This window comes from Podarcis pityusensis, assembly GCF_964106645.2.
Source record: "Podarcis pityusensis genome assembly, chromosome: 1".
Lineage (NCBI taxonomy): Eukaryota > Metazoa > Chordata > Lepidosauria > Squamata > Lacertidae > Podarcis > Podarcis pityusensis.
This window is the reverse complement of record NC_138028.1, coordinates 21,742,348-21,767,455: the sequence shown is the minus strand read 5'-3', so window position 1 is coordinate 21,767,455 and position 25,108 is coordinate 21,742,348. Positions and strand designations below refer to the sequence as shown.

General features: G+C 45.2%; 1 protein-coding gene across 7 annotated transcripts in view; it reads left to right on the top strand.

Annotated features, from left to right (window-relative positions):
* Positions 1 to 3,650, top strand: part of UNC79 (unc-79 homolog, NALCN channel complex subunit) — a 134,635-nt gene extending 130,985 nt beyond the window's left edge. For all 7 annotated transcript variants that reach the window (XM_081001368.1, XM_081001369.1, XM_081001366.1 and 4 more), the window contains one exon: positions 1,297 to 3,650. In XM_081001368.1, coding sequence (XP_080857494.1) covers positions 1,297 to 1,497 — 201 coding nt within the window. In that variant the 3' untranslated portion in view covers positions 1,498 to 3,650. The remainder of the gene's footprint in view (positions 1 to 1,296) is intronic.
* Positions 3,651 to 25,108: the final 21,458 nt, after the last annotated feature.

Below are 25,108 nucleotides of genomic sequence, written 5' to 3'. Positions count from 1 at the left end.
ATTCTGGGTGAAGCCTCAATTAGGAGCACAAGGCAATACAAAGGCAGCCCCCCAAGGAGCCATGCAGTTTGCGCAGCAAAGCAGGAAGCTCTGGGAGAGAGAAGCGAAAGCACTGTTTCTGTTGTTGACATGTGGCTACTGAAAACTCATATAGACCTGGATGAATCATCTGAAATGGAGGGGACCCCCTCCTTTATAAGAGCCACACTTACCACAGCCTCATTGTCTTGGGTTGTGGCGGCTAGATAAGTTGTTCTTTTTGCAGGCCTGTAATAAATGGGGGGGCGCGCATTGGATTCAGAGGAATGTAGGAGTGTAGCAGGATGCTTCAGAATTATATAGGGCTCATCAGAGGCGAAGCGGGATCTTTATGAGGAGGCATGAGGCGAAGAAAGGACTTTGTGGTACCTCTGCAATCCAGACATAAAAAATGCTACAGACATTAGTGTTTGCATGAATGTCCTGTCTCCTGCATTTACCAGCAATACCAGGGTGAGAGGATATGGGGAAGACAGGGAAAACATGTGCAGACTGTGATTGACACGTCTAGCATGCAACCAGAGGGAACGATTTCGTCAGTGCTGTCCAATTCCAGTGCTGGGGGGGGGGGGGGTGAGTAGCTTTGCAAGAGTGCAACTTGCCTCTCTAAGTTTAAGGAAGATGCCAGGAAGGGAAGGAGAGGGGAATGATTTTACCCTGAGTGGTTATTTGTTTCAGTTCTTCCCACTCCAAATTAAACTTTTAAAGTGCTTAACACAAAGGCCCCTGCACCTCTTTGCAGTTTGGCAAGTTTCAAAGCAGCTCACATTAATAAGGAGAGTAGAGGAAAATGTGGGATTCCCCCCCCCCCCCGTCTTATGCTGGGTGTGAATATTGATTGTTTTATTTCAGAATGACATTGTCTTAAACAATTGTTCGTAAGCTGTTTTTATGGCCCATGTCTGTAATCCTTTTAAAATAAAGAAAATGACTGATATATATCAAAACAAACAATTCAAATCAATTCAAATCTTTATTCTGCTCATAGACCAGCATAAAAGGGTAGTATACAGGCATTTAAAATCTGAAAAGCGTTTTGGAAAGCTAAAAGGTATTAAAACAGAAGGCGAATATAAAAGTTTATAAGAATTTAAAAGAAGCTAAAAGAAGGGATAGGAGCATTGGGTGGGTGTGAAAGAGCATAAAAGGTTGATACATAAAAGACTTTAACTATTAATTTACAGAGCTCTCTGATATGTTCATTTAATCAAACAAATTTAAAAAAACAACAATCCCACCTTTTGTATATTTTAACAGCATTTATCTGCTGGGCTGCAGCTCCGCCTGCAAGCGATCCAGAGCAACGTGAACCATCATAGCCTTAGGATGCTGCAGGGATCGGGCCAGATGAACACCAACTTCACCGTCCTCCGCAAGTGGCTGCAGTGCACCCAGTTTAAGATGGCTCAAGTGGAAATCCAGTCGTCTGAAGCAGCCTCTCAGTTTTATCCGTTATGAACCGGGCAGAACCTTCCAGAACCTTCTGCTTAGACTAGCAATAATAGGGCTAAAAGCTATAAGACTAAAGGCCATCCTTAAAAACAGTACTGTAGCTACACCTTTTTCCCCCTTCGTCTGGTAGGTGTATACAAATAGCGGAAGTTAGTGGTCTGGCCGCATCCACTCCTAACCACAAATATGTACTTGCTTGTGTGGGTAACAGTCCAGTGTCCTCTTCACATTGAGGGTACACCAAATGGGGGAGGCAGTGTGCCTCTGAATGCCAGTTACTGGAAACCATAGCGGGTGAGAGTGCCGTGGCACTTGGGTCCTGCTTCCCGGCTTCCCATAAACATCCGGTTCACTGCTGTGAGAACAGGATGTTGGAACAGATGAGCCATCAGCCTGATTCAGCAGGCTCTTCTTATTTTCTTCTGAGGCCTGCTGTAGCAAGATGTTAAACTGTGTGTGCTTCAAAACCTTTCCTCCTTCCCTACCCCCACCCGACCCTAAGAAATTACTCTTCCCCCTGCTTCTTACTTTTAATATCTTTCAATCCCACCGTTGTTTGTGCTCACCAGTACCAAGGAGTGCTCTGTGCTGCTATTTTAAAACAAGCAGGGTTTTTTAGAAACCTCCTCAGTGCTTTCTTGCTGCTGTCGTCGTCTTGAAACTCAAAACTCAGTAATGCAATAAACCTTGTCACTTTAAGATAGTGACCCTATATAATGAGGATTTTTGCAGGCGTTCTTTCTTTTCTCTTTCCCAAATGGCGGTGGCCACTTCAAAGCGTGACTGGTTGCCAGAGAGGCAGTTCCTTGGGCCTTGGCCCATGATCCGCAGGTCCAGAAGTGCCCCTTATAGAGTAACCCTATGCATGTCTGCTCAGACATTAGGCCTATTGAATTCCATGGGACTTAGTCCCAGGTAAGTGTGCTGAGAGTTGCCACTTTACAGAGAAGGTGGAGAAAGGGTTGTTGAGAGAATCTGTGGTGGAGGATCCACCACTTCCTAAAAGTTGCTGGGATTATACCAAGCAAAGCAAGGGGTGGGTGGAGGAGCTTTATTCCTCCTCCTTCTGTGGGACATCTGCTCTAGGCTCCATGTAGGTCTCCCCCTTCATCGGGGAAATGGGAGGACTTAGAATCGTGCAGATCCAAGGCCTCCCCCAATCTGCCCCTGCAACACAGCCTTCCTGGGCTTTTCCAGCACCAAAGGAGCAATGGAGGTGGATGTTTGCAACGAGGAGGCCTCTGGAAGCAGACTTCCTCCCGTGGCCACAGACCCCCCTCTCCGCTGGTGAGGGTGGGGGAGGCTGCATCATCAAATGACCCCTTAGCCACCCTTCTCTGGGAGCTTCAGATTGCTCCTTTGGCATCCCAGGAGAGAGAAAACCTTCCACATTAACCGCTTGCCAAAGGAGGGTAAGTGAGAAGGCAGTTGAAAACATTAAGGGTTCTAGAGTCAGTTCTGGCATTTTGCTTCGGGGGATCGGAGAAACCTGAAACCAGTCCTGCTTGCAGAGAGCATTCTTACAAAAGTGCACTTAGAAATTAGGTGGCTAAACAGTTGTCCTTTTCATTTTAAGTAAATTTAAGTGCTTTAACATTCTTTCACCATTGGTACTTCCCTGCAGTCCTCAAGCTACTAAGCATCCCTCTGTATACTACCTGTATAGTAATCCTGTATCTTATTCCTTCTTAAAATACTTGTATACTGTAAGATTTAAAACTAGTCCCAATCCCGCGGTCACTAGGGAGAACGCAAACTTCCTAGCTTCCCCTGGGAAAAAGGTTTGGGATTGTAGATTTGCATATAGTACATAGAAATTATAGAGTCACTGCATAGAAAGCGATGTTAAATATTTTTAAAAAGCGAATTTTAATAGCCTTGAGACAGACTGATCTGCTGAGATGTATAGAAAAGCCCATTGTTGCTTTGCACTGGGCTTTGAATCAGAGCCTAACAACAGAAGAAAACCTTGTAATTAAAATTTAACCTTTTCTGTGTATACATAGCCAAGATATACTGTATTTATTGCTGTAATCTGCTGGACAAAAGAACACAATTTTAAGCTTTATATTAAAATGCTATAAAGTGAACAACTCTTTAATACTACTCTTAATAATATTTGTTATTATTTTCCTTCAAATAAACTCAGTAGTGTGTTACATTGGATTTGTCGTCATTTATCTCTGTACATACCTGCAGCACAGCAGTGGCAAAAACTACTCTCCATTGTGAAGGTTGTGTGGGTTTTGTGCCCTTGCTCGCTTGCAGGAGATTACACAGCAGATTAAATGCAGTTGGGGCATGTGCCAGTTGCTCAGCCAGAAAAATATGAAACTACACATTTAGAAAACATACAAAGCATAAGACTCTGCCTTACACCAAGTCAGATCATCGGTCCCTCTAGCTCACTGTTGCTGGCACTGACTAGCAAGAGTTTCCCAGGGTTTCAGGGTGGAGTAATTAGGTGTGTGGGTGCTCTTTCCTAGCGTGGGCACCCAGAGCCTGCAGGGGGAGTGGTCCCCATAGGACCTGTTTCTACCTTTCCATCATACCACCCCAGGGATACAAGCAACTCAACAGAGCATTATAAGCCTTTGCATTCCTTCCTCTCTGGGCTTATATAAGTTGCCCAAGCTCAGGATCTCAAGTGATTTTTCTGTGTCCTCTACTCTGGGTCAATGGGGGGGGGGCATTCTACACACATGAAGAGGAGTTTTGGATTTAATATCCCGCTTTAGCACTACCCTAAGGAGTCTCAAAGCGGCTAACATTCTCCTTTCCCTTCCTCCCCCACAACAAACACTCTGTGGGGTGAGTGGGGCTGAGAGACTTCAGAGAAGTGTGACTAGCCCAAGGTCACCCAGCAGCTGCATGTGGAAGAGCGGGGAAGCAAACCCGGTTCACCAGATTACAAGACTACCGCTCTTAACCACTACACCACACTGGCGATGCCTGGCTGGTGGACCCTGGGAAGGGAAGATCTCCCAGGGTGGGAGGCTGGGAGAAGAAAGGGAAGCTCCCAGGTGAGAGCTGGGAGAGTCCGCCCACTTCTGTGTGAGACAAAGAATCATAGAATCATAGAGTTGGAAGAGACCACAAGGGCCATCGAGTTCAACCCCCTGCCAAGCAGGAAACACCATCAGAGCACTCCTGATATATGGTTGTCAAGCCTTTGCTTAAAGACCTCCAAAGAAGGAGACTCCACCACACTCCTTGGCAGCAAATTCCACTGTCGAACAGCTCTTACTGTCAGGAAGTTCTTCCTAATGTTTAGGTGGAATCTTCTTTCTTGTAGTTTGGATCCATTGTTCCGTGTCCGCTTCTCTGGAGCAGCAGAAAACAACCTTTCTCCCTCCTCTATGTGACATCCTTTTATATATTTGAACATGGCTATCATATCACCCCTTAACCTCCTCTTCTCCAGGCTAAACATGCCCAGCTCCCTTAGCCGTTCCTCATAAGGCATCGTTTCCAGGCCTTTGACCATTTTGGTTGCCCTCCTCTGGACACGTTCCAGTTTGTCAGTGTCCTTCTTGAACTGTGGTGCCCAGAACTGGACACAGTACTCCAGGTGAGGTCTGACCAGAGCAGAATACAGTGGCACTATTACTTCCCTTGATCTAGATGCTATACTCCTATTGATGCAGCCCAGAATTGCATTGGCTTTTTTAGCTGCCGCGTCACACTGTTGGCTCATGTCAAGTTTGTGGTCAACCAAGACTCCTAGATCCTTTTCACATGTACTGCTCTCAGCCAGGTGTCCCCCATCTTGTATTTGTGCCTCTCATTTTTTTTGCCCAAGTGCAATACTTTACATTACAAAGGTGAAGATCTACCTTCAAGAGAGGACTCTGCATTTTCTCCTCTCTTTGTTTTTATCAAGATTGGTTTCTTTTACTGTATTATGAAAAAGCTTTAATAAAATATTAGTTAGTAATTGGTTGGTTGGTTGTAAGCCACTTTGGGTTGTCTTGGGCAAGCTAATGTAACAGAGAGAGGAGAGAGGAGAGAGAGAGAGAGAGAGAGAGAGAGAGAGAGAGAGAGAGAGAGAGAGAATCATCTGGAGAGGAAGTGCTGGATAGGGGTACAGTGCTCACACCCAGATATCCCATTCCTTAACATTTCCTATTACATGGCTTGGGTGCCCAAAGAGCAGCAGAGGGCTGAAAGCGTGGGCACCCATGTTTTGAGACCATTTGCCAATTATATGACAATTATTTGCTGTGCTCACACTTGGAAGAGCCAACCTCAGACACTGTCCACTAAAATGCCTCCATCTTCTCCAAATTTATACACATTGGCCCTGATCCAAGAATGCTCTTCTTCAAGGCATCAGGGAAGGAAATCAACAGGGCTCAATGTGTACTTTCAACCTTTTGATATACAGTACATTTAAGCCCCTTACCACTGGGATGCGATTACTGTTGGATCAGCATGAAATCATGAAAGAAGAGTAAGACATCGTTGTGTGCATGTCTGGGTTGGGGACATAATCTGAAGGGTGTTATTTAATTGGATAAATACTACAGACATCTTTATCGGTGCCCAACAATACACAATGTGTCAAGTTCCTACATTGCTAAGTACAGTATTTTGTAAATCAGCATAAAAGCACCAACCAGCAAACCAGAGCAGTTGCCAGATCTGAGTGCCTTCTTTATCCTAAACCTATCAAGGCTTTCTTTACAATGACTGGAGGGTTATGACCATATGCTACATACAAAGACCTGGAACATTTGCCTTTGAAAAAAGAGTTTATTGCAGGGATATTGGAGGAAATTCTGGACTGCAAGTCCTGAAGTCCTTTCTAGCTCAAGTAGTGCCTGTGGCAATAAAAGTTGGCCTTAGGGAAACCTCATTAAAAATAATAGAATCTTGGAGTTGGAAGGGACCCAAGGGTCATCTAGTCTAACCCCTGCAATGCAGGAATCTCAGCTAAAGCATTTAAGTCAAAGCCAAAACCAACCATTTAGCGAAAATTGGAAGTGATCTGCCTTGGAAAGTTTCCCTGTTGCAGAAACTTACTTTGTTCATCCAAACGTACAAAAGGGCTCTCATTTGATTTGTCTTAATGAGATTAATATTCAACTTCTTATGTGTAGACTGTGAATCGTCACTCAGCTGACAGTAGGCAGAATGGGGATAGCTGTTTGCAGCAAATTCCCCTCCCTCCTGCAGCCTCCCATGTTCCCCTAAATCTGTTCTACCCCCCACTAACCCCCAGGAGCAGCTTTGGGGTGCGAGAGCTGCAGGGGAGAGTAAGAACCGCCAAATATTATTTCCCTCCCCATTCTGCTGGTGGAAACCTTAGCGATAACAGAGTGGAGGCAACCCTTTGAGTCATCTGACTGTGGGAAATAAAGCCACTACATGCAGCCAACCAACTAATCCTAGCTAATGACATGTGCAAGAGATTTGCTGGACGTAGCTCAAAGCCGCCAGTACTCCATGCAGAATCTCTTTGGCACAAACCTGCCAAAACCACAAGATCACCTATGATTTTTTTAAAAAATCAAGATGCACTGTTTTTACCTCTTTGAAAGTTAGTAAAATATTAAAAACCCATAAGCGTTTTGTTTGCCCAGCTACTGAATTATACATGGAAAGAGTTGACCTAGCCTTCCATTACATCTATCAAACTGGCGGTCATGGTTGGTTTGCCAGCTTTGATGGGGAGCTGGTTAAATACAATTTCAGACTGCTGTGTTGCCCAACATTGCCGGTGTAAGGGTATGCCTAGGGATCTTGGTGCTCGAGTCCCTATTTATTTGTTGATTTGTTTGTTCATTTTCTCTTATAAAAATGAATTGCCTTTCCACCTGAAAGGAACCCAAGGTGACTTACAACTCACACAGCAGCTAAAACAATAAAAAATATAAACAGCCATCTAAGCAAGAACTTTAAAATGCCCAGGAGAACATAAAATGTTCTCTCTCCAAGTAACAGATGCCCAAGGGTGGCTTAGCTGAATGTTCTGCAGGTTAATTTTTGGAACTTGAGAGAAGTGATTCCTGGGGTGTATGAAAGCCCTATTAATGCTACCTCTTTGTGGCTGTACAACAACACACAGAGACCGTCTGCTTCTTGAGAGTCTCTCTCTCTCTCTCTCTCTCTCTCTCTCTCTCCCCCCCCCCCCCGGGGTTTCAATGCTCAGCAAGTACCGGTAATCTCAGCCAATCAGGGTTCACAGGCTTGACTACTTGCTATCATTGCCTATCACATCATTCCAAAGTTGTGCATTCCCCCCAGGCCTTGCAAATTATTACGCCATGTAAAGAAAGAACTCTAACTCTTTCCTGGGCAGGAATGGTAGCTCAAAACATATGAAAAGCACGAGGTTGGGGAAGTATGCCCTAAACATTTGCACCCTAAATACAGGCCCTCCAAGTGTCTCTATTAGAAGCCGTCCTGGTTTCTGATTTGATCTCGGAATGTCCCACTTTTCCTTAGGATGTCCCTATTTTCATTGGAGAAATGTTGGCAGGTATGGGGTTATCCCTTTTGAATTCTGGTGCTGGAGGAGACTCTTGAGAGTCCCGTGGACTGCAAAAAGATCAAACCTATCCATTCTGAAGGAAATCAGCTCTGAGTGCTCACTGGAAGGACAGATCCTGAAGCTGAAGCTCCAATACTTTGGCCACCTCATGAGAAGAGAAGACTCCCTGGAAAAGACCCTGGTGTTAGGAAAGATGGAGGGCACAAGGAGAAGGGGACAACAGAGGACGAGATGGTTGGACAGTGTTCTCGAAGCTACCAGCATGAGTTTGACCAAACTGCAGGAAGCAGTGGAGGACAAGAGTGCCTGGCGTGCTCTGGTTCATGGGGTCACGAAGAGTTGGACACGACTAAACGACTAAACAACAACAAATGGGGTTATCCCACCCCTGAGCCATCTGAAGGCAATCCTGTATAGGGAAGGTTTTTTAAAAAATGTTTAATATTTTATTGTATTTTTACATATGTTGGAAGCTGCACAGAGTGGCTGGGGCAACCCAGTAAGTGTTGAGAATTCCATTCCTCCCGTGCTGCAGATGTGTGGGATTGTTACATGTCCCATGTCTGTTTACATTCCAGCAATGTGAGTGGATAGATACGCTGTTTCCGCTCTGTATAGCTATTGCTTTTGCAGTTCTCTTTCTGAGAAAGAAAGACAGAGGGAGAAGCCATGTTTTCTTTGTTTTGTTACGTTTGATTTAATTTGCAATAAATTAGGCTTAGATGTTACTCCTCAAGGCTGGGCTTCTGTTTGGACTCTGCTAGTCTTGTGCTCGTGTCCTTGGATGAAGAAGAAGAAGAGGAGTTTGGATTTGATATCCCGCCTTTCACTCCCTTTAAGGAGTCTCAAAGCGGCTAACATTCTCCTTTCCCTTCCTCCCCCACAACAAACACTCTGTGAGGTGAGTGGGGCTGAGAGACTTCAGAGAAGTGTGACTGGCCCAAGGTCACCCAGCAGCTGCATGTGGAGGAGCGGAGCCGCGAACCCGGTTCCCGAGATTACAAGGCTACCGCTCTTAACCACTACACCACAGTGGCTCTCTGGATATGGGTCACATCAGCGTGACGGGAGACCAGAGGGATGAATCCTGGGAGACGCTGTGTTGGGGGGGAGGCACTGGCCTCGGCGTTATCACCCAACAGTAAGATGTGGGGGTATAGTTGAATTATCGTTATGGAATGGGACATCCCTATTTTCACCGGAGAAATGTTGGAGGGTATATAAATGTTTAATGGGGACATGGGTGGCGCTGTGGGTTAAACCACAGTGCCTAGGACTTGCCAATCAGAAGGTCAGCGGTTCGAATCCCCACGACGGTGTGAGCTCCCCTTGCTCTGTCCCAGCTCCTGCCAACCCAGCAGTTTGAAAGCACATCAAAGTGCAAGTAGATAAATAGGTACCTCTCCGGCGGGAAGCTAAACGGCGTTTCCGTGCACTGCTCTGCTTTCGCCAGAAGTGGCTTAGTCATGCTGGCTACATTACCCAGAAAACCTGTCTGTGGACAAATGTCGGCTCCCTCGGCCAGTAAAGTGAGATGAGCACTGCAACCCCAGAGTCATTTGTGACTGGACTTAACTGTCAGGGGTCCTTTACCTTTACCTTTATATAAATGTTTGGATAAGCACAACTTCCCTGCAGATATTTATGTTATTGTGCCTTCAGCAGCTTCATGAGATAGAAATCAAAGATGTGTAGCTTTCCCCAATGGGGAGCTGGAGCAACAGGGAAAACTCCACCTGAGCTCTGTCCAGCAAAACAGTGGTGGCCCCATTTGTGGTGTTGTGTTTTTGGAGTGGGCTGCTCTAAGCTCTGCTGTGCTGGCACAGCAAGCCTTGGGCTGCAAATCACTTAATCCAAGCACTTGAGATACCTTTCTAAAGCCTTTCTTGCCAACCCCAGAGAGGAGGCAATCTCCTTGCTGGGCCAACTGAATTTTCTAATGACACTCAGAGACGTTAAGATAATGTCCCTTCGTTCGGCTTAATGAGATTAAAACGGAGAGAGCGAGCAGTATATTTGCTGGACGGTGTGCAAGCCTTTCCAACTTTCACTTATAAAATGAAGCATTTTCTGGATCAGGATGTTACCATTATGTATCCTGGAAGCGTACATATGCTAATTCATTTTCTCCCAATCTTCTCGGGGATGATGCTTATTGGCTTTATGAGTGGGGTCTTAATACCTTGTTCACTGAAACAAAATTGGGTTTGCCTAATAATACCCATCTGCAAATTAATTGCATTAACGGAGATATACTTAGCTAAGGTTGCATTTCCCTGTTCTTCATCCAGCTCATCCAAATAGCCCCAACTGGCAATGGCTCTGCTCATTCTGCTGGCTTTTATTTGGATATGATCAAGCGCAGAGATACTGGCATGTGGGAGAGCAGACTTGTAACCAGGATCCAGTTATTTATTATTTATTTGTTATTTCATGAGATTTATGAGGTGCCTGACAATACAAATTATCTTGGTGTTGTGCAAATAAAAAGAAAACAAACCCCTAAACAAGAAGACTATGCCACAATAAAAGCACAATAAACTTGAGAGACAGCCGGCCATAAAAATCCCAAATGCCAAACCAGCACAGTAAAATACAACACAGAACGAAAGTGAGCCATCAGATGCATATATTAAAACCACTAGCCATACCACAGAGACTTTCAAAACAGCTCTTTAAAAAATTACAAGGAGAGCAGAGGCATATGAACCTGTTGCCAAAAAGGCAACAACTGTGGGTAAGGATTTTCCTAGGAAAGAACATTCCAAACAGATAGGGGGTGGGCAGCAATGAAAATGTCATATTGGGTGGCTTTAAAAGAGAATTAGACAAATTCATGGATGATAAGGCTATCAATGGCTACTAGCCACAATGGCTATGCTCTCATGCCACGGTTGGAGACAGTATGCTTCTGAATTCCAGTTGCTGGAAGCTGCAGGCAAGGAGAAGTTCTTGCACTCAGGTCTTTCTTCTCATAGGCATCTGGTTGGCCACTGTGGGAACAGGATGCTGGAATAGATGGGCCACTGACCTAATCCAGCAGGCCCTTCTTGTCCTTAACTTCCCAAAATATATCGTGCATATAATAAAAATATAAGGGTGTCGTTATGCTGCAGTTCGCTTGTCCACAGATAGGTGGAGCTGCAACCTGCAGCACAACAAAAGGTGGTGAACAGGCAGCCCAGGTGAGCCACAGAGGGACAGCCAGAGCAGAATGCAACAGCCCTGCAGCTGAACTAGCTTCTCTATCTGTCAGCCCTGGGGCCCCAGCCCCAAGTATCCAGGGCCCTGAGCTTGACAGCACCAATATTTAGTGCTGCTTACCACTTTGCTCCTCCCTGACAAGCTTGGTATCCTGGTGCTTCTGCTACTGTGGTTAATTAAGACCGTGATTTTCAGCAGAAGATCTTCTTCTGCCCTCAATCCTGTGTTGCTCCTCCTGTTGGGCTGACTTTTCACCCCATTTGGCTGCAGTGGGACAGGGAAGGTCTTTTCTTTTTTTTTCTTAGGAGTGCCCCTTGCTCAAAGAGGAATGAACACTTTCCAATTCTTCCTCCTCGACTGCTCTTCGAAACCATTCTGCAGAGCTCCTTTCCACCTCTGACATGCGTGAGGGAACTTAGCTGTGCAGAGAGACTTTGAAAGCCCTTTGTCATCCTCCACCTTTCTTCTTTGCACCCCAGATGTCAAGCAGTGGAGGGAATCACAAAAAGCTTTCAAAGCCTCCCCATTCTTCTTCTCCAACATCAGAGGTGCCAAGGAGGATCACAAAGCCCATTGTGAGTGTACCTCCTTCTCCTTTTCATCTCAACACTGAAAGTTTAAACAAGTAGTGCTTGTGAGTACAGTGGTACCTCGGGTTAAGAACTTAATTCGTTCTGGAGGTCCGTTCTTAACCTGAAACTGTTCTTAACTTGAGGTACCACTTTAGCTAATGGGGCCTCCCGCTGCCGCCGCGCCACTGCCGCACGATTTCTGTTCTCATCCTGAAGCAAAGTTCTTAACCCGAGGTACTATTTCTGGGTTACCGGAGTCTGTAACCTGAAGCGTCTGTAACCTGAAGCGTCTGTAACCTGAGGTACCACTGTATTGCAAAGTCCTTTCCTGCATGCCCCTTGCATGCAGGTTGAAAGAGGTTGAAAGCAGGGGGCTGCCTCTATTGCCACCACTACTGTGGGAAGTTGGCCTGCTTGGTCGGAGCCAAAAAAGTTTCCCCACCCCGGTCTATGGGGTTTCACAAAGTCTAGGTATGGCATTTGATAAGAAGTGGGGTGGTGCGTGAGGTTGGCAAGTGGAGACACAGCTCCTAGTAGCAGATAAATAACTCTAAACATATTAAGCTATCTGTATTTATGTTGTAGCTGCTCAGAATCCCTGCCCCTCTAAGCGACCTGTAGAGCTTCAAACCCCCTTTGTACTTCTCTTTCTCTAGCCTTTTCCCTTTCCTCCTCTGACATTCAGAGGCAGCAGCAAATAACTTCAGCTTCTGATTGCACAGAGGCAACATTACCGCCTCCCCTTTCCTCCCCAACATGAAGTGGACTCCCTTGGCTTTTTTAAGGAACAATGGCAATTTCGGCTACTGCGGGACTGCTTGTTATAGGTAAGAATCAGAGCGTAATCAAGCCTGAAGTACCAAAAAACCCCAACAACAACACACACAACATTAGGTTTTTAATACAATCAACACTTCGTTAGGCAGCAGGGAAGCTTCAAGTCATCTGCTTCTCGAAAGGCAAAATATAGGACAGAACTGCTGAGTCAGTTCCCTCTCTTGCAAGGCTTTTCTGTTTTGCACCATTAAATATTTTGGAAGGAGGGTGTAGCAGTTTCTGCCTTTAATGGCAGATTTGAGATGGATGCGCCTGTCAAAACAGAAGCAAAATCCTATATTGTTTTTCTCGTCTCCCCATTCTAAATGAAATTAGGAAGACTTAAGAAATGTGTGTGTTTGTATGTAGTACTGGGGAACCTGAAAAGCCTCTGCAGATGATATGGGAGTCTTCCTAAATAATGTGGGATGGGCTGCACAAAGGTGAAGGAGGGAAGAGGAACTCTATTTCCATGAATTTCCTTAAGTCAACTTATTGGAAGATCCACATCCAATTTTTGGCAGCTCCCCCCTCTCCTACCATTCACCTTCACCCCATACCATCACTGGCTGACCTTGGACCAGTTACTTTCTAGCCTACTTAACAAAGGGATGAGGTACCAGATCAGACTTGCCCTCCCATCCCCATCCCCAAACCTGCAACAGTTAATAAATTTAATAAACAACAACATGAGAATGGGCCTTCTCTGCAGTGGCTCCCCATCTGTAGAATGCTCTCCCTGGGGAAGTTTGCCTGGCGCCTTCATTATACACCTTTAGGCACCAGGCAAAGACATTCCTTTTTAACCAATCCTTTGGCTGATTTGATTGACAGTCTATGCCCTTTTAAAATGTGTTTTTTTTGGGGGGGGGGGTTATCGGGTTGTTGTTTTTATTCTGATTATGTATTTTGTGGTTTTATATTTTTATTTTGTTCTGTGAGCTGCGGGTATAGGACGGTATATAAATTCTAATAATAATAATAATAATAATAATAATAATAATAATAATAAAATGCTGACCAATATAGTTCTAGAAGATGGCATCATTGCTCTGCTATACCACTAGCTGTGGTTACGAAGTTCATATAGACTCCCAAACATCGTCAACAGTTGGAAATCTCCTTTTGAATCTCGCTTCTGAACATCCTCTGCAATGAGATATGAACACAATCTCTATAACTATTTCATATCTAAGGAGCACAGCTGCTAAAAATAGAATCTCTCCCTGCTTGCGCGCACACAAAGTTTCCCCCACTACTTTGATTTACTAAGTATTTTATTAATCCCTCCAACACGATCAGCGTAACTCCTCTCTCATCTTCAGGCTATTCACCCCCCCCTTCCCTTTGACTTATTGAGATTGCCTGGTACTTAAGTATGCAAAGCCACATTTTCTCACACTGGGATCAAGAGTTAAGATGCGCTAATTTCAATCAACCTCACATTTGTAACAATCTAGCTCACTGCAGCAGGTTGATTAGATTCATTGGGAAAGACAGTGGCAGAATGTCCTGTGGCAGAAAAGAATGGGTCTTTGTTAAAAGCCCTCATGTTGAGGGAAGAGATTCTGATCGGAAGGAGCAGCAGTGGGTAAAATGGAAAGTACTTCCTCCCCCCCGCAAGGTTAAAATATGGTTGTCAATGGAGCAATTAAATCTCCCAGGACGGATATGTATTTTTTAGTTCCCTGGAGCATCTTTAACTTTGTTGCCCAAATCCGAGAGGCAAACACAATGCAGGATGCTATCTGGCTTGGTAAGGTACTTGAAGAGGATAAGGGATAATTTTAGGAAGTCATTTAAGGGAGGTTTTAATGGGAAGCATGCAAAAGCTTCGGAACGTAAGCTGACGTTTCTGTCACTAACCATTCAGTGATATGAAAGGATAGACACATGGGACTTAGCTAGATTAGTAAAAATACAAAAAACAAAAAAGTGTTATAAATGTGTTATAACACTGTGGCACCAGATGGCACTGTAGAGTTTGATCCTTTGGCAATGTGATTTTGCATTATGAGCTTTACAGTGGTACCTCTGGTTATGTACTTAATTCATTCTGGAGGTCCATTCTTAACCTGAAACTGTTCTTAACCTGAAGCACCACTTTAGCTAATGGGGCCTCCCGCTGCTGCCGCACTGCCGCTGTGCAATTTCTGTTCTCATCCTGAAGCAAAGTTCTTGACCCGAGGTACTATTTCTGGGTTAGTGGAGTCTGTAACCTGAAGCGTATGTAACCTGAAGTGTATGTAACCCAAGGTACCATTGTACAATGCATTTTCCTGATTATTATTTTTTTAAATGTGTCTAGATCAGGGCCCTCAAACTTTTTCAGCAGGGGGCTGGTCCACTGTCCCTCAGACCTTGTGGGGAGGCCGGACTATATTTTGAAGAGGAAAAAAGAACGAATTCCTATGCCACTCAAATAACCCAGAGATGCATTTTAAATAAAAGGACACATTCTACTCATGTAAAAACACAATGATTCACGGACCATCCACGGGCCGGATTTAGAAGGTGATTGGGCAGGATCTGGCCCCCGGGCCTTCGTTTGCCTACCCATGTTCTAAATCCAGCCTTGGGTTTGGTAACACTTACAGAAATTTCCAGTGGGTATGTGGATGGTGCATACACACGCACACACACATCTTGCACCTAAAAGTGGGGTGTCCCAGGCAAGCAAGAATGTCTGTAGCCAGTCTGTTGTTGGACAGCTGCCAAGGGCTCATTTTCACAAATCTGTTGTCTCAATGGTGCCTTTCCCCTTCCCTCAGTATACTGTCACCTCTGCTTTTTCCCTCTCCTTCCTCTTCCTCCTTGCTGCTTCCGGGGGGGGGGGGGTCAAACCCACTGACATGTCTGCTAAAAGTGGGCTGCAGTAGGATGGAAAGACTGCGTGGGTGAAGATTGTCAGAGCCACCAAGTTGGAATGGGAAGCCTCCAGCAAACGCCTAGGCTTGGGCATGGAGAGGTATAATCGCAATCTCAACATTTATTTATTTCATAAAATTTATACACCCCTGGATTGTAACAAACAAAGCTCAGAGAGGGTTACAAAAGACAGAACAGCAAAATCAAGAAATATTCACTACCATGCTTTAAGGCCTACAACAGTTAAAATACTGAAACAGATTAAACAGATTAAAATTTCCTCAACTTCCTAATCATCTCAGTTGCCCCAGCCACTCTGGGCAGCTCTCAACAAATTAAAACATCAACCACAGTGAAACATCAAACGTTATAAACTTCCTTATGTGGAACAGGCATTATGTGGCACCTATCAATAAATAAGTTTCAAAGATTTGGCATTGATGAACATTGTAAGGGTTAAAAGCAGAGCCACATTATTGGATCCCTAAAGTTGTTTCTGCTAGAATGAAAATGCCGAAATGATAGAATGGATGGCACCATTCCAGGGAGCGCATAGGGAATACCACCGACGAGGTTGAATTGTAGGTGGCAGGATGGACTGCACCAAACACACAGCATCTGAAATGGTGAAGAAGTTCATTTCAGCATTCTAGCACTTCCCTTGCTTGCTGTGTGGACCTAGCTTAAGCCAGTGAAGATGACAGGGAATAAGCTGAATAACTTGTGTTCTGCTATCTCTCTCCCCGCCACCCCCAAAGGAGGCAAGCAGCTGTGTTTTGCTGAGTCAGTGACTGGGTGATGGCCGACACATGCAGAATGCGCCTGGTTTGGATCTCCCCAGGGAATTTTCCTTTCAGTAAAGGATTCTATACTGCCTCTTGGGGATTTCCACATTCTTACAGTTCTTCAATGGCAGCCCTTTTTGTCTTCAGCTTAAGAGTCTTACCCTGACTCTTTGCCCTCCAAATCTTTTTATTACACAAACAACAGAAGCGCCCTTCCCCAGACGGGTTGAAGGCGTCAGTTTATCAGCACTTATGTAATAACAACGCTTTATCCACGGGATCTTGCTTTCCCTTAGAATCAATCACTTGCCGGGCCTTGTAAATAATGGAATTTACATGAGGCAGGCAGCACTAGACGTACTGTCCTCGAGTGATCTTGCTCGGATTCGCTGTTTTGTTTTGTGATGCACTTTCTTTCTCTCTCTCCCGTGAAATCATCCTGCTGTGTTAATTTTGAAAACCTGCTGTGAGGCGCAAGGTAGGGGCAGCATTAGCTTGTAAAGAGATGAGGTGGTGGTGGTGGAAATAATATAATTGCATTCGATGTTTCAAAACCTTATACTTGTTTTCTCATTTCTGGGGAGAGTCGGTGTGTGTGTGTGTCTACGTGTGTGTCTACTGCTCTTCATATCAAAGTCCAGATGTTTAGTTCTTGATTCTTCTGGGCCAGAGGTACTGCCTTGATAAGAGAGTGTGGTGAGCCAGGGTGGAAGGTATCAGGTGGTGTGTTTGGATGAGAACATAAGGAGAGGGCTTCTGGATGAGGCCAAAGGTCCATCTAGCCATAGATACATACAGTTGAAGAGTTAAAAGGGACCATGAGGGTCATCTGGTCCAGGAATCTTTTCCAGTATCCTGAGTGACTGAGGTAGCCATCTTTGAATATCTCATGGGCTAGGGATGAAGAGAACTGAGGACCAACAACATTTGTGTTCAGAGGAAGGCAACCAAGATGATCATGGGTCTGGAAACCAAGCTTGACAAGGAATGGTTGAAGGAACTAGGTATGTTTAGCATGGAATAGAGGAAACTGAGACAATATTTTTGGTACACCCGTTAGCCCGCCTCTTCAGCGCCTGCATGGACTGGGTGACCGGAGCATGTTCACTGACCCTCCGATCACAGGAACATAGGAACACCAACGCAGCATTCCCGAGGAACAGGTCCTGGTGCTGTGGACTCACATCTGCGCATGTGAGCACCCAAACTCAGTGGAGTAAACAGAAGCAAAGCTGTGGAGGTTTTGCAGCATACCTAATTTATTTCTACCAATTAGTCAAATAAAAGAACATAACAAACACGTACGAGAGGAGCAGCTCTCATACAGACATCCTGTCTCTGTGCAAGACAGATCAAAGAAAAAGTACAACAGTACCAATGACGGAAGTCTCGAAGAGTGGCTTCCTCCCCTTCCTTTCTCACAGTATGAAAGCAAACAATAGGATCAGGTGATCCTTGCAATGGGAGGGATGAAAATACTGACAAAGATACGATAGCCACCTTCAAATAGCTCAAGGGCCGTCACATGGAAGAGGGAACAAGCTTGTTTTCTCCCGCTCTGGAGGGTAGGACTCGAACCAGTGGCTTCAAGTTACAAGAAAGGATATTCCGACTAAACGTTCGGAAAAACTTTCTGACAGTAAGAGCTGTTTGGTAGTGGAACAGACTCCCACGAGAGGTGGTGGACTCTTCTTCCTTGGAGGTTAATAAGCAGAGGTTGGGTGGCCATCTGTCGTGGATACTTAAGCTGAGATTCCTGCATTGCAGGGGGTTGGACTAAATGACCCTTGAGATACCTTCCAACTCTACAGTTCTATACTTCTATGACTCTGTGATCCTCTTCTCATAGTTGCTAACCAGATGGCTGTGGGAAGCCCACAAGCAGAACCTTAGCATGCTCTTCCTACTTTTCTTCTCCAGAAACCAATTTTCAGAGGAGTATTGCCTTGACAGTGGAAGTAGAAAATAGCTATCTAATAGCCATTAACAGCCTTGTCCACTACGCCTTGGTTGAATCCTTTTTTAAAGCCTTCCAAGTTGATGGCCATCACTGGTTGCTATCAGAACAAATTCCATAGTTTAATTATGTGCTGTGTGAAGAAGTAATTTTGCTCGTGTCAAATCTGTTGTGAAATTAAGAGATGGGATAGCTTCATACTTGAGGGGACCTTCAGCAAAACGTTGTCTAAGTGGGCTCCATTCCACACTGGTGGGTTTCCTTGCATTGCCTGCCGTATTCACATCGCTCCTCAAGCTTTTATGACACACAGGCAGGTGCAGTGATCAAGTGAGGAATATGGATGTGTGAACCTCAGTAGTGCAGTGGCAAATTCAGAAGTGAAGAGTCCCTTCAGGAGAGCCACATCCATGCCTCCTCAGCTGCACCTCTTCTAAGATTATACAATAGCCTTATACAACAAAAATAATTAGGAAGGCATTGCAATCTCTGTGTGTTGCTTTTAACTATATCTGCTATTTTCTGTGTGCATGCAGAGGCAAAAGGATTCGGAGTGTGCCAATACCACCTTTTGGACTGAATTTTGTGTTTTCCATGAAGTTCAATTGCATGTAAGAGAGCTCGTGCACTGTTCTCTTTAAACTGAAGCACCTTGTGCTTTCAATGTTCCTAAATGCTTAGCTTTGGAGCATGCAGCGGCTAAATAGCTCCCCTTTCATGCTGATTGGGCAGCTGTGGGACCCCGGAGACGGTGACCCTGTTGCAGAAACAGTAATGAATCCTTGACACTCCCCCCCCCCAACCCCAGACCACTACACTGCTGGTGAACCAGTGTGAACTGCTGTCAGGCCCACAGTAGGTACACAAACTGTGTAAGAGCTGCTACCACAAGATTCATCCTTTTGAGCCTAATTTAATTGTGTGTTTCCTTCAGCCTCTGGTGGCCATTACTTGTATCATATTTGTGAGATTGATTTCCTTAAACCTGGTTATCAAGAATACACAGGGTAGGATACATAAGGCCATCAATCTAGCTCTGTGGATAGTCTGTAGACTATAAGCTTCAAAACAATGCAGTGTATCTTCCCTCTGGGGAACTGATAAAGCTCTGCCTTTCATTATGACACTCGGCACATGCTAGTGTGTGGGACAGAGATGGAAAGCTAGCATTGAGAATGGGAGGGCCCATTTTTCATGCCCGCCGAGTCAAAATGTTCAATTGAGCGGGAAAAATGGTTTCTACTGAGAAAATCACATTTAATTAGCAGAGAGTCAAGTGAATGAGATGCATGTGAGACGGGAAACACTGCTGGAAGTGAACTTGGGTTAATCTGTCTGGAAATTCCGTTATAAATAATGATTTTTTATAAACAATTTAGCACAACTGAAGTTCATTCATTTGCCCCATTGTTGTTATTGTTTAATCGTTTAGTCGTTTAGTCGTGTCCGACTCTTCGTGACCCCATGGACCAGAGCACGCCAGGCACTCCTGTCTTTCACTGCCTCCCGCAGTTTGGTCAAACTCATGTTGGTATCTTTGAGAACACTATCCAACCATCTTGTCCTCTGTCGTCCCCTTCTCCTTGTGCCCTCCATCTTTCCCAACATCAGGGTCTTTTCCAGGGAGTCTTCTCTTCTCGTGAGGTGGCCAAAGTATTGGAGCCTCAGCTTCACGATCTGTCCTTCCAGTGAGCACTCAGGGCTGATTTCCTTCAGAATGGATAGGTTTGATCTTCTTGTGAGGCTATCGCGAAACATGCAAAACCAGGCAAGATTCAGCCTGAGTTAAGGACTTTCAAACACCATTGATTTCATGCAAATGCTTATGGGCCAGTCTAGGTGAGATTACAGAGCAATTCGCATACTTTTGAATTATATTTCTGTTGTATGGGGACAATAAGACTGGATCTTATGTGTTTAATGGTCACTAAGAGACTGATAGAGCATGGAAGAATAAATAAGCGCCATCTATTATGCAATGGTCTGAAGACCTTGCTACATTTGAGCATCCTTTCTACAAGCAGCAATTTGTTTGGACATTTGGGTGACATATACGGCTTTCTATCTATAAGCTATGATGGGTGCATTTATGTTTAAACGTATTGTCAATGTGAGGTGATGGCCTTTCTTCTTTTTCCTTCTCCTTGGGTTCTTCCATGCACCTTAATGAATTTATAATCATAATAAAAAAATTAAAAAGAGATTACAGAGACTTTGTAACTGGATTGCCTGTTTCTTAAAAAAAAATGTACTAACCTCTGCCACTGTGGGGGAAGAGCTCCAACCCTTTCTGCAGGCATTATTTTCCTCTTGAAACTCCCCCTCCCCTAAACTGTCCCATAAGGCCATCTAGTTCAGCATCCTCATCTCACAGTAGCCAGGATGATGCGTGGAGGAAAGGGCAAGGAGGACCCGAGCACAAGAGCATCCTCCCCTCCCATGGCTTCCAGCAACTGGTATCAAAAGCATGACTGCTTCCAACCGAGGAGGCAGAGCCCCATCTCCCTCAGAAACGGGAGGTTGGAAACTGACCCATAGTGAATAGGGTTATCGAGGGGTGCTGTGCCCCATTTTGCTGCTCAAGGCAAAACAGGAACATGTTGCCATGCCACCCTTACCTGGGAAGCTAAAGAAGCAGTGCTCCTCTCCACGGCCCTCTCCGCCCTGCCATCAGCAGATTAGCACAGCAGTTTCCAGCCAAAACTTGCCGGAATACTTCAACACTGCTCCACCTTGCCTCATGGCCCTCAGGTTATCATTACAAAATGATGGTTTCTTAAGGTGGCGGGGAATTTCATCGCTCCTTCTTTTAAACTCAATAACAATTACCAGAGCATTCCCACGAAACAGCATTGGGGTAAGGATATCACGGCAGTTAGTTATGTAGGGATGTGCACAAATGCTAGGAAAAGATATATTTCCTAGATATTATCCTTCCTTCCTCACATTTGTGAGTTCAGCAGAGTGCATTGTTTTTCAGCTTACAAGAGAAGCTTAGATAGGCTAGTTTTAGCCTTTTAGTTTAAGGAATCGGGGATGCTTTAAGGCAGGCTGGATTCTCCTTGTATCCCCCCCAACCCCCCCCCCCCACAATAATCACACAAACAGCCTTGATGGAGCTCAGACATGTAGATGTTCTCACATTGCTGGAATGAGGTCAACGAGCCAAGAGGATGTGGTTGGCCAGGTGAGGAGATGCCTTTCCCCTATCAGGGCACTGTGGGAGCCAGGGGTGGAGGAAGGGGTGTGTGGTGGGGGCGGGCCACTCCAGGTGTCACCACTGGTGGAGGGTGACAAAATGGCGGGTGGCACTTACCGTGGGGCCTGCAGCACACCCGAGCCACGCGTCTCTCCTGGGAGTGACGTGGTGGCTTGGGTGCCCGTAGACTCTGCACTGCCCCAAAAGGTCCGCCTGCTGCCTGCCCCTCAGCTGTAGGGCGGCTGAGTGGGAGGAGGCAGGCAGACTCCTCGGAGGCCCCATGGAGCGTCCTGCCTCGGTTTGCCCCACCCCGTGGCCGGCTGGCCCTGCCCCATGGTGCAGGGTGCGCACACTGCCCCAGGCACCTGATCGGCTTGCTCTGCTGCTGTTGGTGAGAATTCTCTCCAGCAAACTTACAGGAAAACTCTGAGCTTCAGCTCCTATCATGTGCCTATCTAGCAAACTGCATTGTAAATATTCCACAAGTTATACAGTACTGTGAATATCACTTAGTTTTGTTTAGTCACAGAGTGCCACCAGCAAAGGTTTCACTCTAGCTGTCTGGGTTTAACAAGCCAGGAAGGACAGTGATCTAAGCTTCATGTAGTGGCCTTCCTGACCTCAAACAGCCTGTCAGCATTCTCCAGGAAATCAAGTTGCGTTCATCCAAAATGGAGGTGACAAGCAGCCACCTCTGACACTTCTGTCTCCATCCAGACCAACAGGGTTTACTTCCACGTAGTAATGCTTAGGACTGCGGTCGTAATAAATCTGTTAACAGTGCTTTGTGTTTGAGAATAGTTTGGGGAGTCAGAAAGTTTTGGACTTGAAACGATGATGCAAATCATGTCACACTGCAACTGTGCATACCCTCCAACATTTCTCCGATGAAAATAGAGACGTCCCATTCCATCATGAATTTTTTCGCTATTTATACCCCACACATCCTACTGGGTTGCCCCAGCCACTCTGGGTAGCTTCCAACATATAAAATAACATAATAAAACTTTAAACATTTAAAAAACTTCTCTATACAGGTTTGCCTTCAAACAGCTTGGGGGTGGTATAACTCCATACCCTCCAACATTTCTCCAAAGTGGGACATTCCGGGATCAAATAAGAAACTGAGACGGCTTCTCTAAATCAGGGATGTCCCTGGAAAATAGGGACATTTGAAGGGTCTGAAAGTGCAGAGTAATATTTTGGAAAGATGCTGTAGTGGTTAAGAGAGAGGGGGGGGGGGAGGGAGGGAGAGATTGTGATTTGCTCCAGAGAAAATGTCCTTGCTAAATGCCTTCAAATTTTTGGAATTTCACAGAACCCCATGTTGTTTCCACCAGCTTGATTTCTTTATTAGATAAAAGGCCCAGCTTGGTTTCTTTATTAGATAAAAGGCCATTTGTTTCCAGAACATGCTGCTAGACTGCAGCCATCAAAACAGATGAGTTGGCTTTTTTAGGCATCCAAGATTATTCTCCTCTATGGCAAGGAGCCAGACAGCATGAACAAATGATATACTCCATCATATATGAGACAAATGCCTTCAGAGTGCACTCAGGCTATTGAACAGGCTTGTGATATATTCAGCAGAACCAAGGGGCAAAGCTTTGCCTGCACTGTGATGCTTTGAGCTGCAGTTACAAAGGTTGATAGGTTGGTAGGATGCTTAAATTGTTCCAATGAAATAAAATAATAAAACTAACCCCTGCACTCAGCAAATAGCACATGATTGTACGTTTGCGGGCTAGCCTACCTCTGATGTGGTGGTTATAATTTATTTTATACATTAGATTTATGGTTTTCTATATGCAGTGTTAGGGACGCGGGTGGCGCTGTGGTCTAAACCACAGAGCCTAGGGCTTGCCGATCGGAAGGTCAGCAGTTCAAATCCCCGCGATGGAGTGAGCTCCTGTTGTTCGGTCCCAGCTCCTGCCCACCAGCAGTTCAAAAGCGCGTCAAGTGCAAGTAGATAAATAGGTACCGCTCTGGCGGGAAGGTAAACGGCGTTTCCATGCGCTGCTCTGGTTCGCCAGAAGCAGCTTAGTCATGCTGGCCACATGACCCGGAAGCTGTCTGCGGACAAATGCCGGCTCCCTCGGCCTATAGAGTGAGATGAGAGCGCAACCCCAGAGTCGCCCGCAACTGGACCTAATGGTCAGGGGTACCTTTACCTTTTATATGCAGTGTTACATTTTCAAACATTCTGCCCCCTGGCATATCCTAAGCTACTTTAGAAACTGGCAAGCCACTGTGAGAACAGGATGCTGGACAAGATGGGCCATTGGTCTGATCCAGCAGGCTCCTGTGTTGTTATAAAACAGCTACCTTGGTTGTCAGTTTGTTTCGGGGTCCAATTCAAGGTGCTCACATTTGTGCTGAAAGCCTTGTTTGACTTAGCACCCACAGACAGTTTGCATGGGCAAACCGTAACAAGCAGTTCTGGGTCCATTTATTTTAGTTTTGTATTCAACTTGTGTATTTATTTATGCCATGCCACCAGAGCAGGAGGTTACAATATCTGCATTTTAACAGTGCAACAATGAAAGATAGAGAAGGAAAGGAAGGATAGAGTGACAAGGCATGAATATGTGCAGAGACAGTTATATATACCATATTTTCCCATGTATAAGATGACATTTTTTTGTGATAATTTGAGGGTCGTCTTATACACGGGTTAATATGCTAAGTAAGCGAGGGCTTGTGCTGTGGTGGAAGCAGGGAAATGTCGGAGGGGAGGCTGCTTACCCACTCTTCCCAGATTAGGAAGAGTATTTGGTGAGTGTGCGGTGTATTACGGCACCAGTTCTGTCAGCCAGAGCGGGGGATCATCAAAAAGCTGCTCAACAGCTCACAAAAGAAGCTTACAAAAGAACCTCAACGACTGTTGAGGGCTTCCAAAAATAGGGATCGTCTTATACATGGGGTCGTGTTATACATGGAAAAATACGGTACTTATGTTTGGTTTCAGGTAGGAATCAGGGCTAAAGGCTGATTAAACCATAGGCTTCAAAGAGAAGTTGAGTTCTCCTTGTGAAGTCAAAAGAGATTTTTTTTTTATCCTATTACAGTGGTACCTCGGGTTACATACGCTTCAGGTTACAGACTCCGCTAACCCAGAAATAGTACCTTGGGTTAAGAACTTTGCTTCAGGATGAGAACAGAAATCGTGCTCCACCGGTGCGGCAGCAGCAGGTGGCCCCATTAGCTAAAGTGGTGCTTCAGGTTAAGAACAGTTTCAGGTTAAGAACAGACCCCCGGAACGAATTAAATACTTAACCTGAGGTACCACTGTATTGTCAGAATATCAGGGATATTCTGATTTTAAAACTGGACTTGCTAGCCCATGAGTTAAATGAATGACTTCAAAAGTGATGTGAATTTACTAACTGGAATTAAAGGTCAGAGAGGAACAGCTGTGGTCTATTGGAGGGATAGCTAATTGGTGGCACTCCAGATGTTGGACTACAACTCCCATCATTCCTGACCGTTGGCTGTGCTGGCTGGGACTGATGGGAGATAGAGTCCAACAATATCTGGATAGTTGGAGGTTAGCCAGCCCGGGCCTATTCATCAACAGAAAGGAGTCATCAGCAGCACATTGCTAACCGTGTCCATTCAGCAATAACCCCTATAAATCTGGTGGGACTTACTCTCGGGCCGCTTCACACCATACACTGAAAAAATATGATACTACTTTAAACAGTCATGGCTTTCACGAAA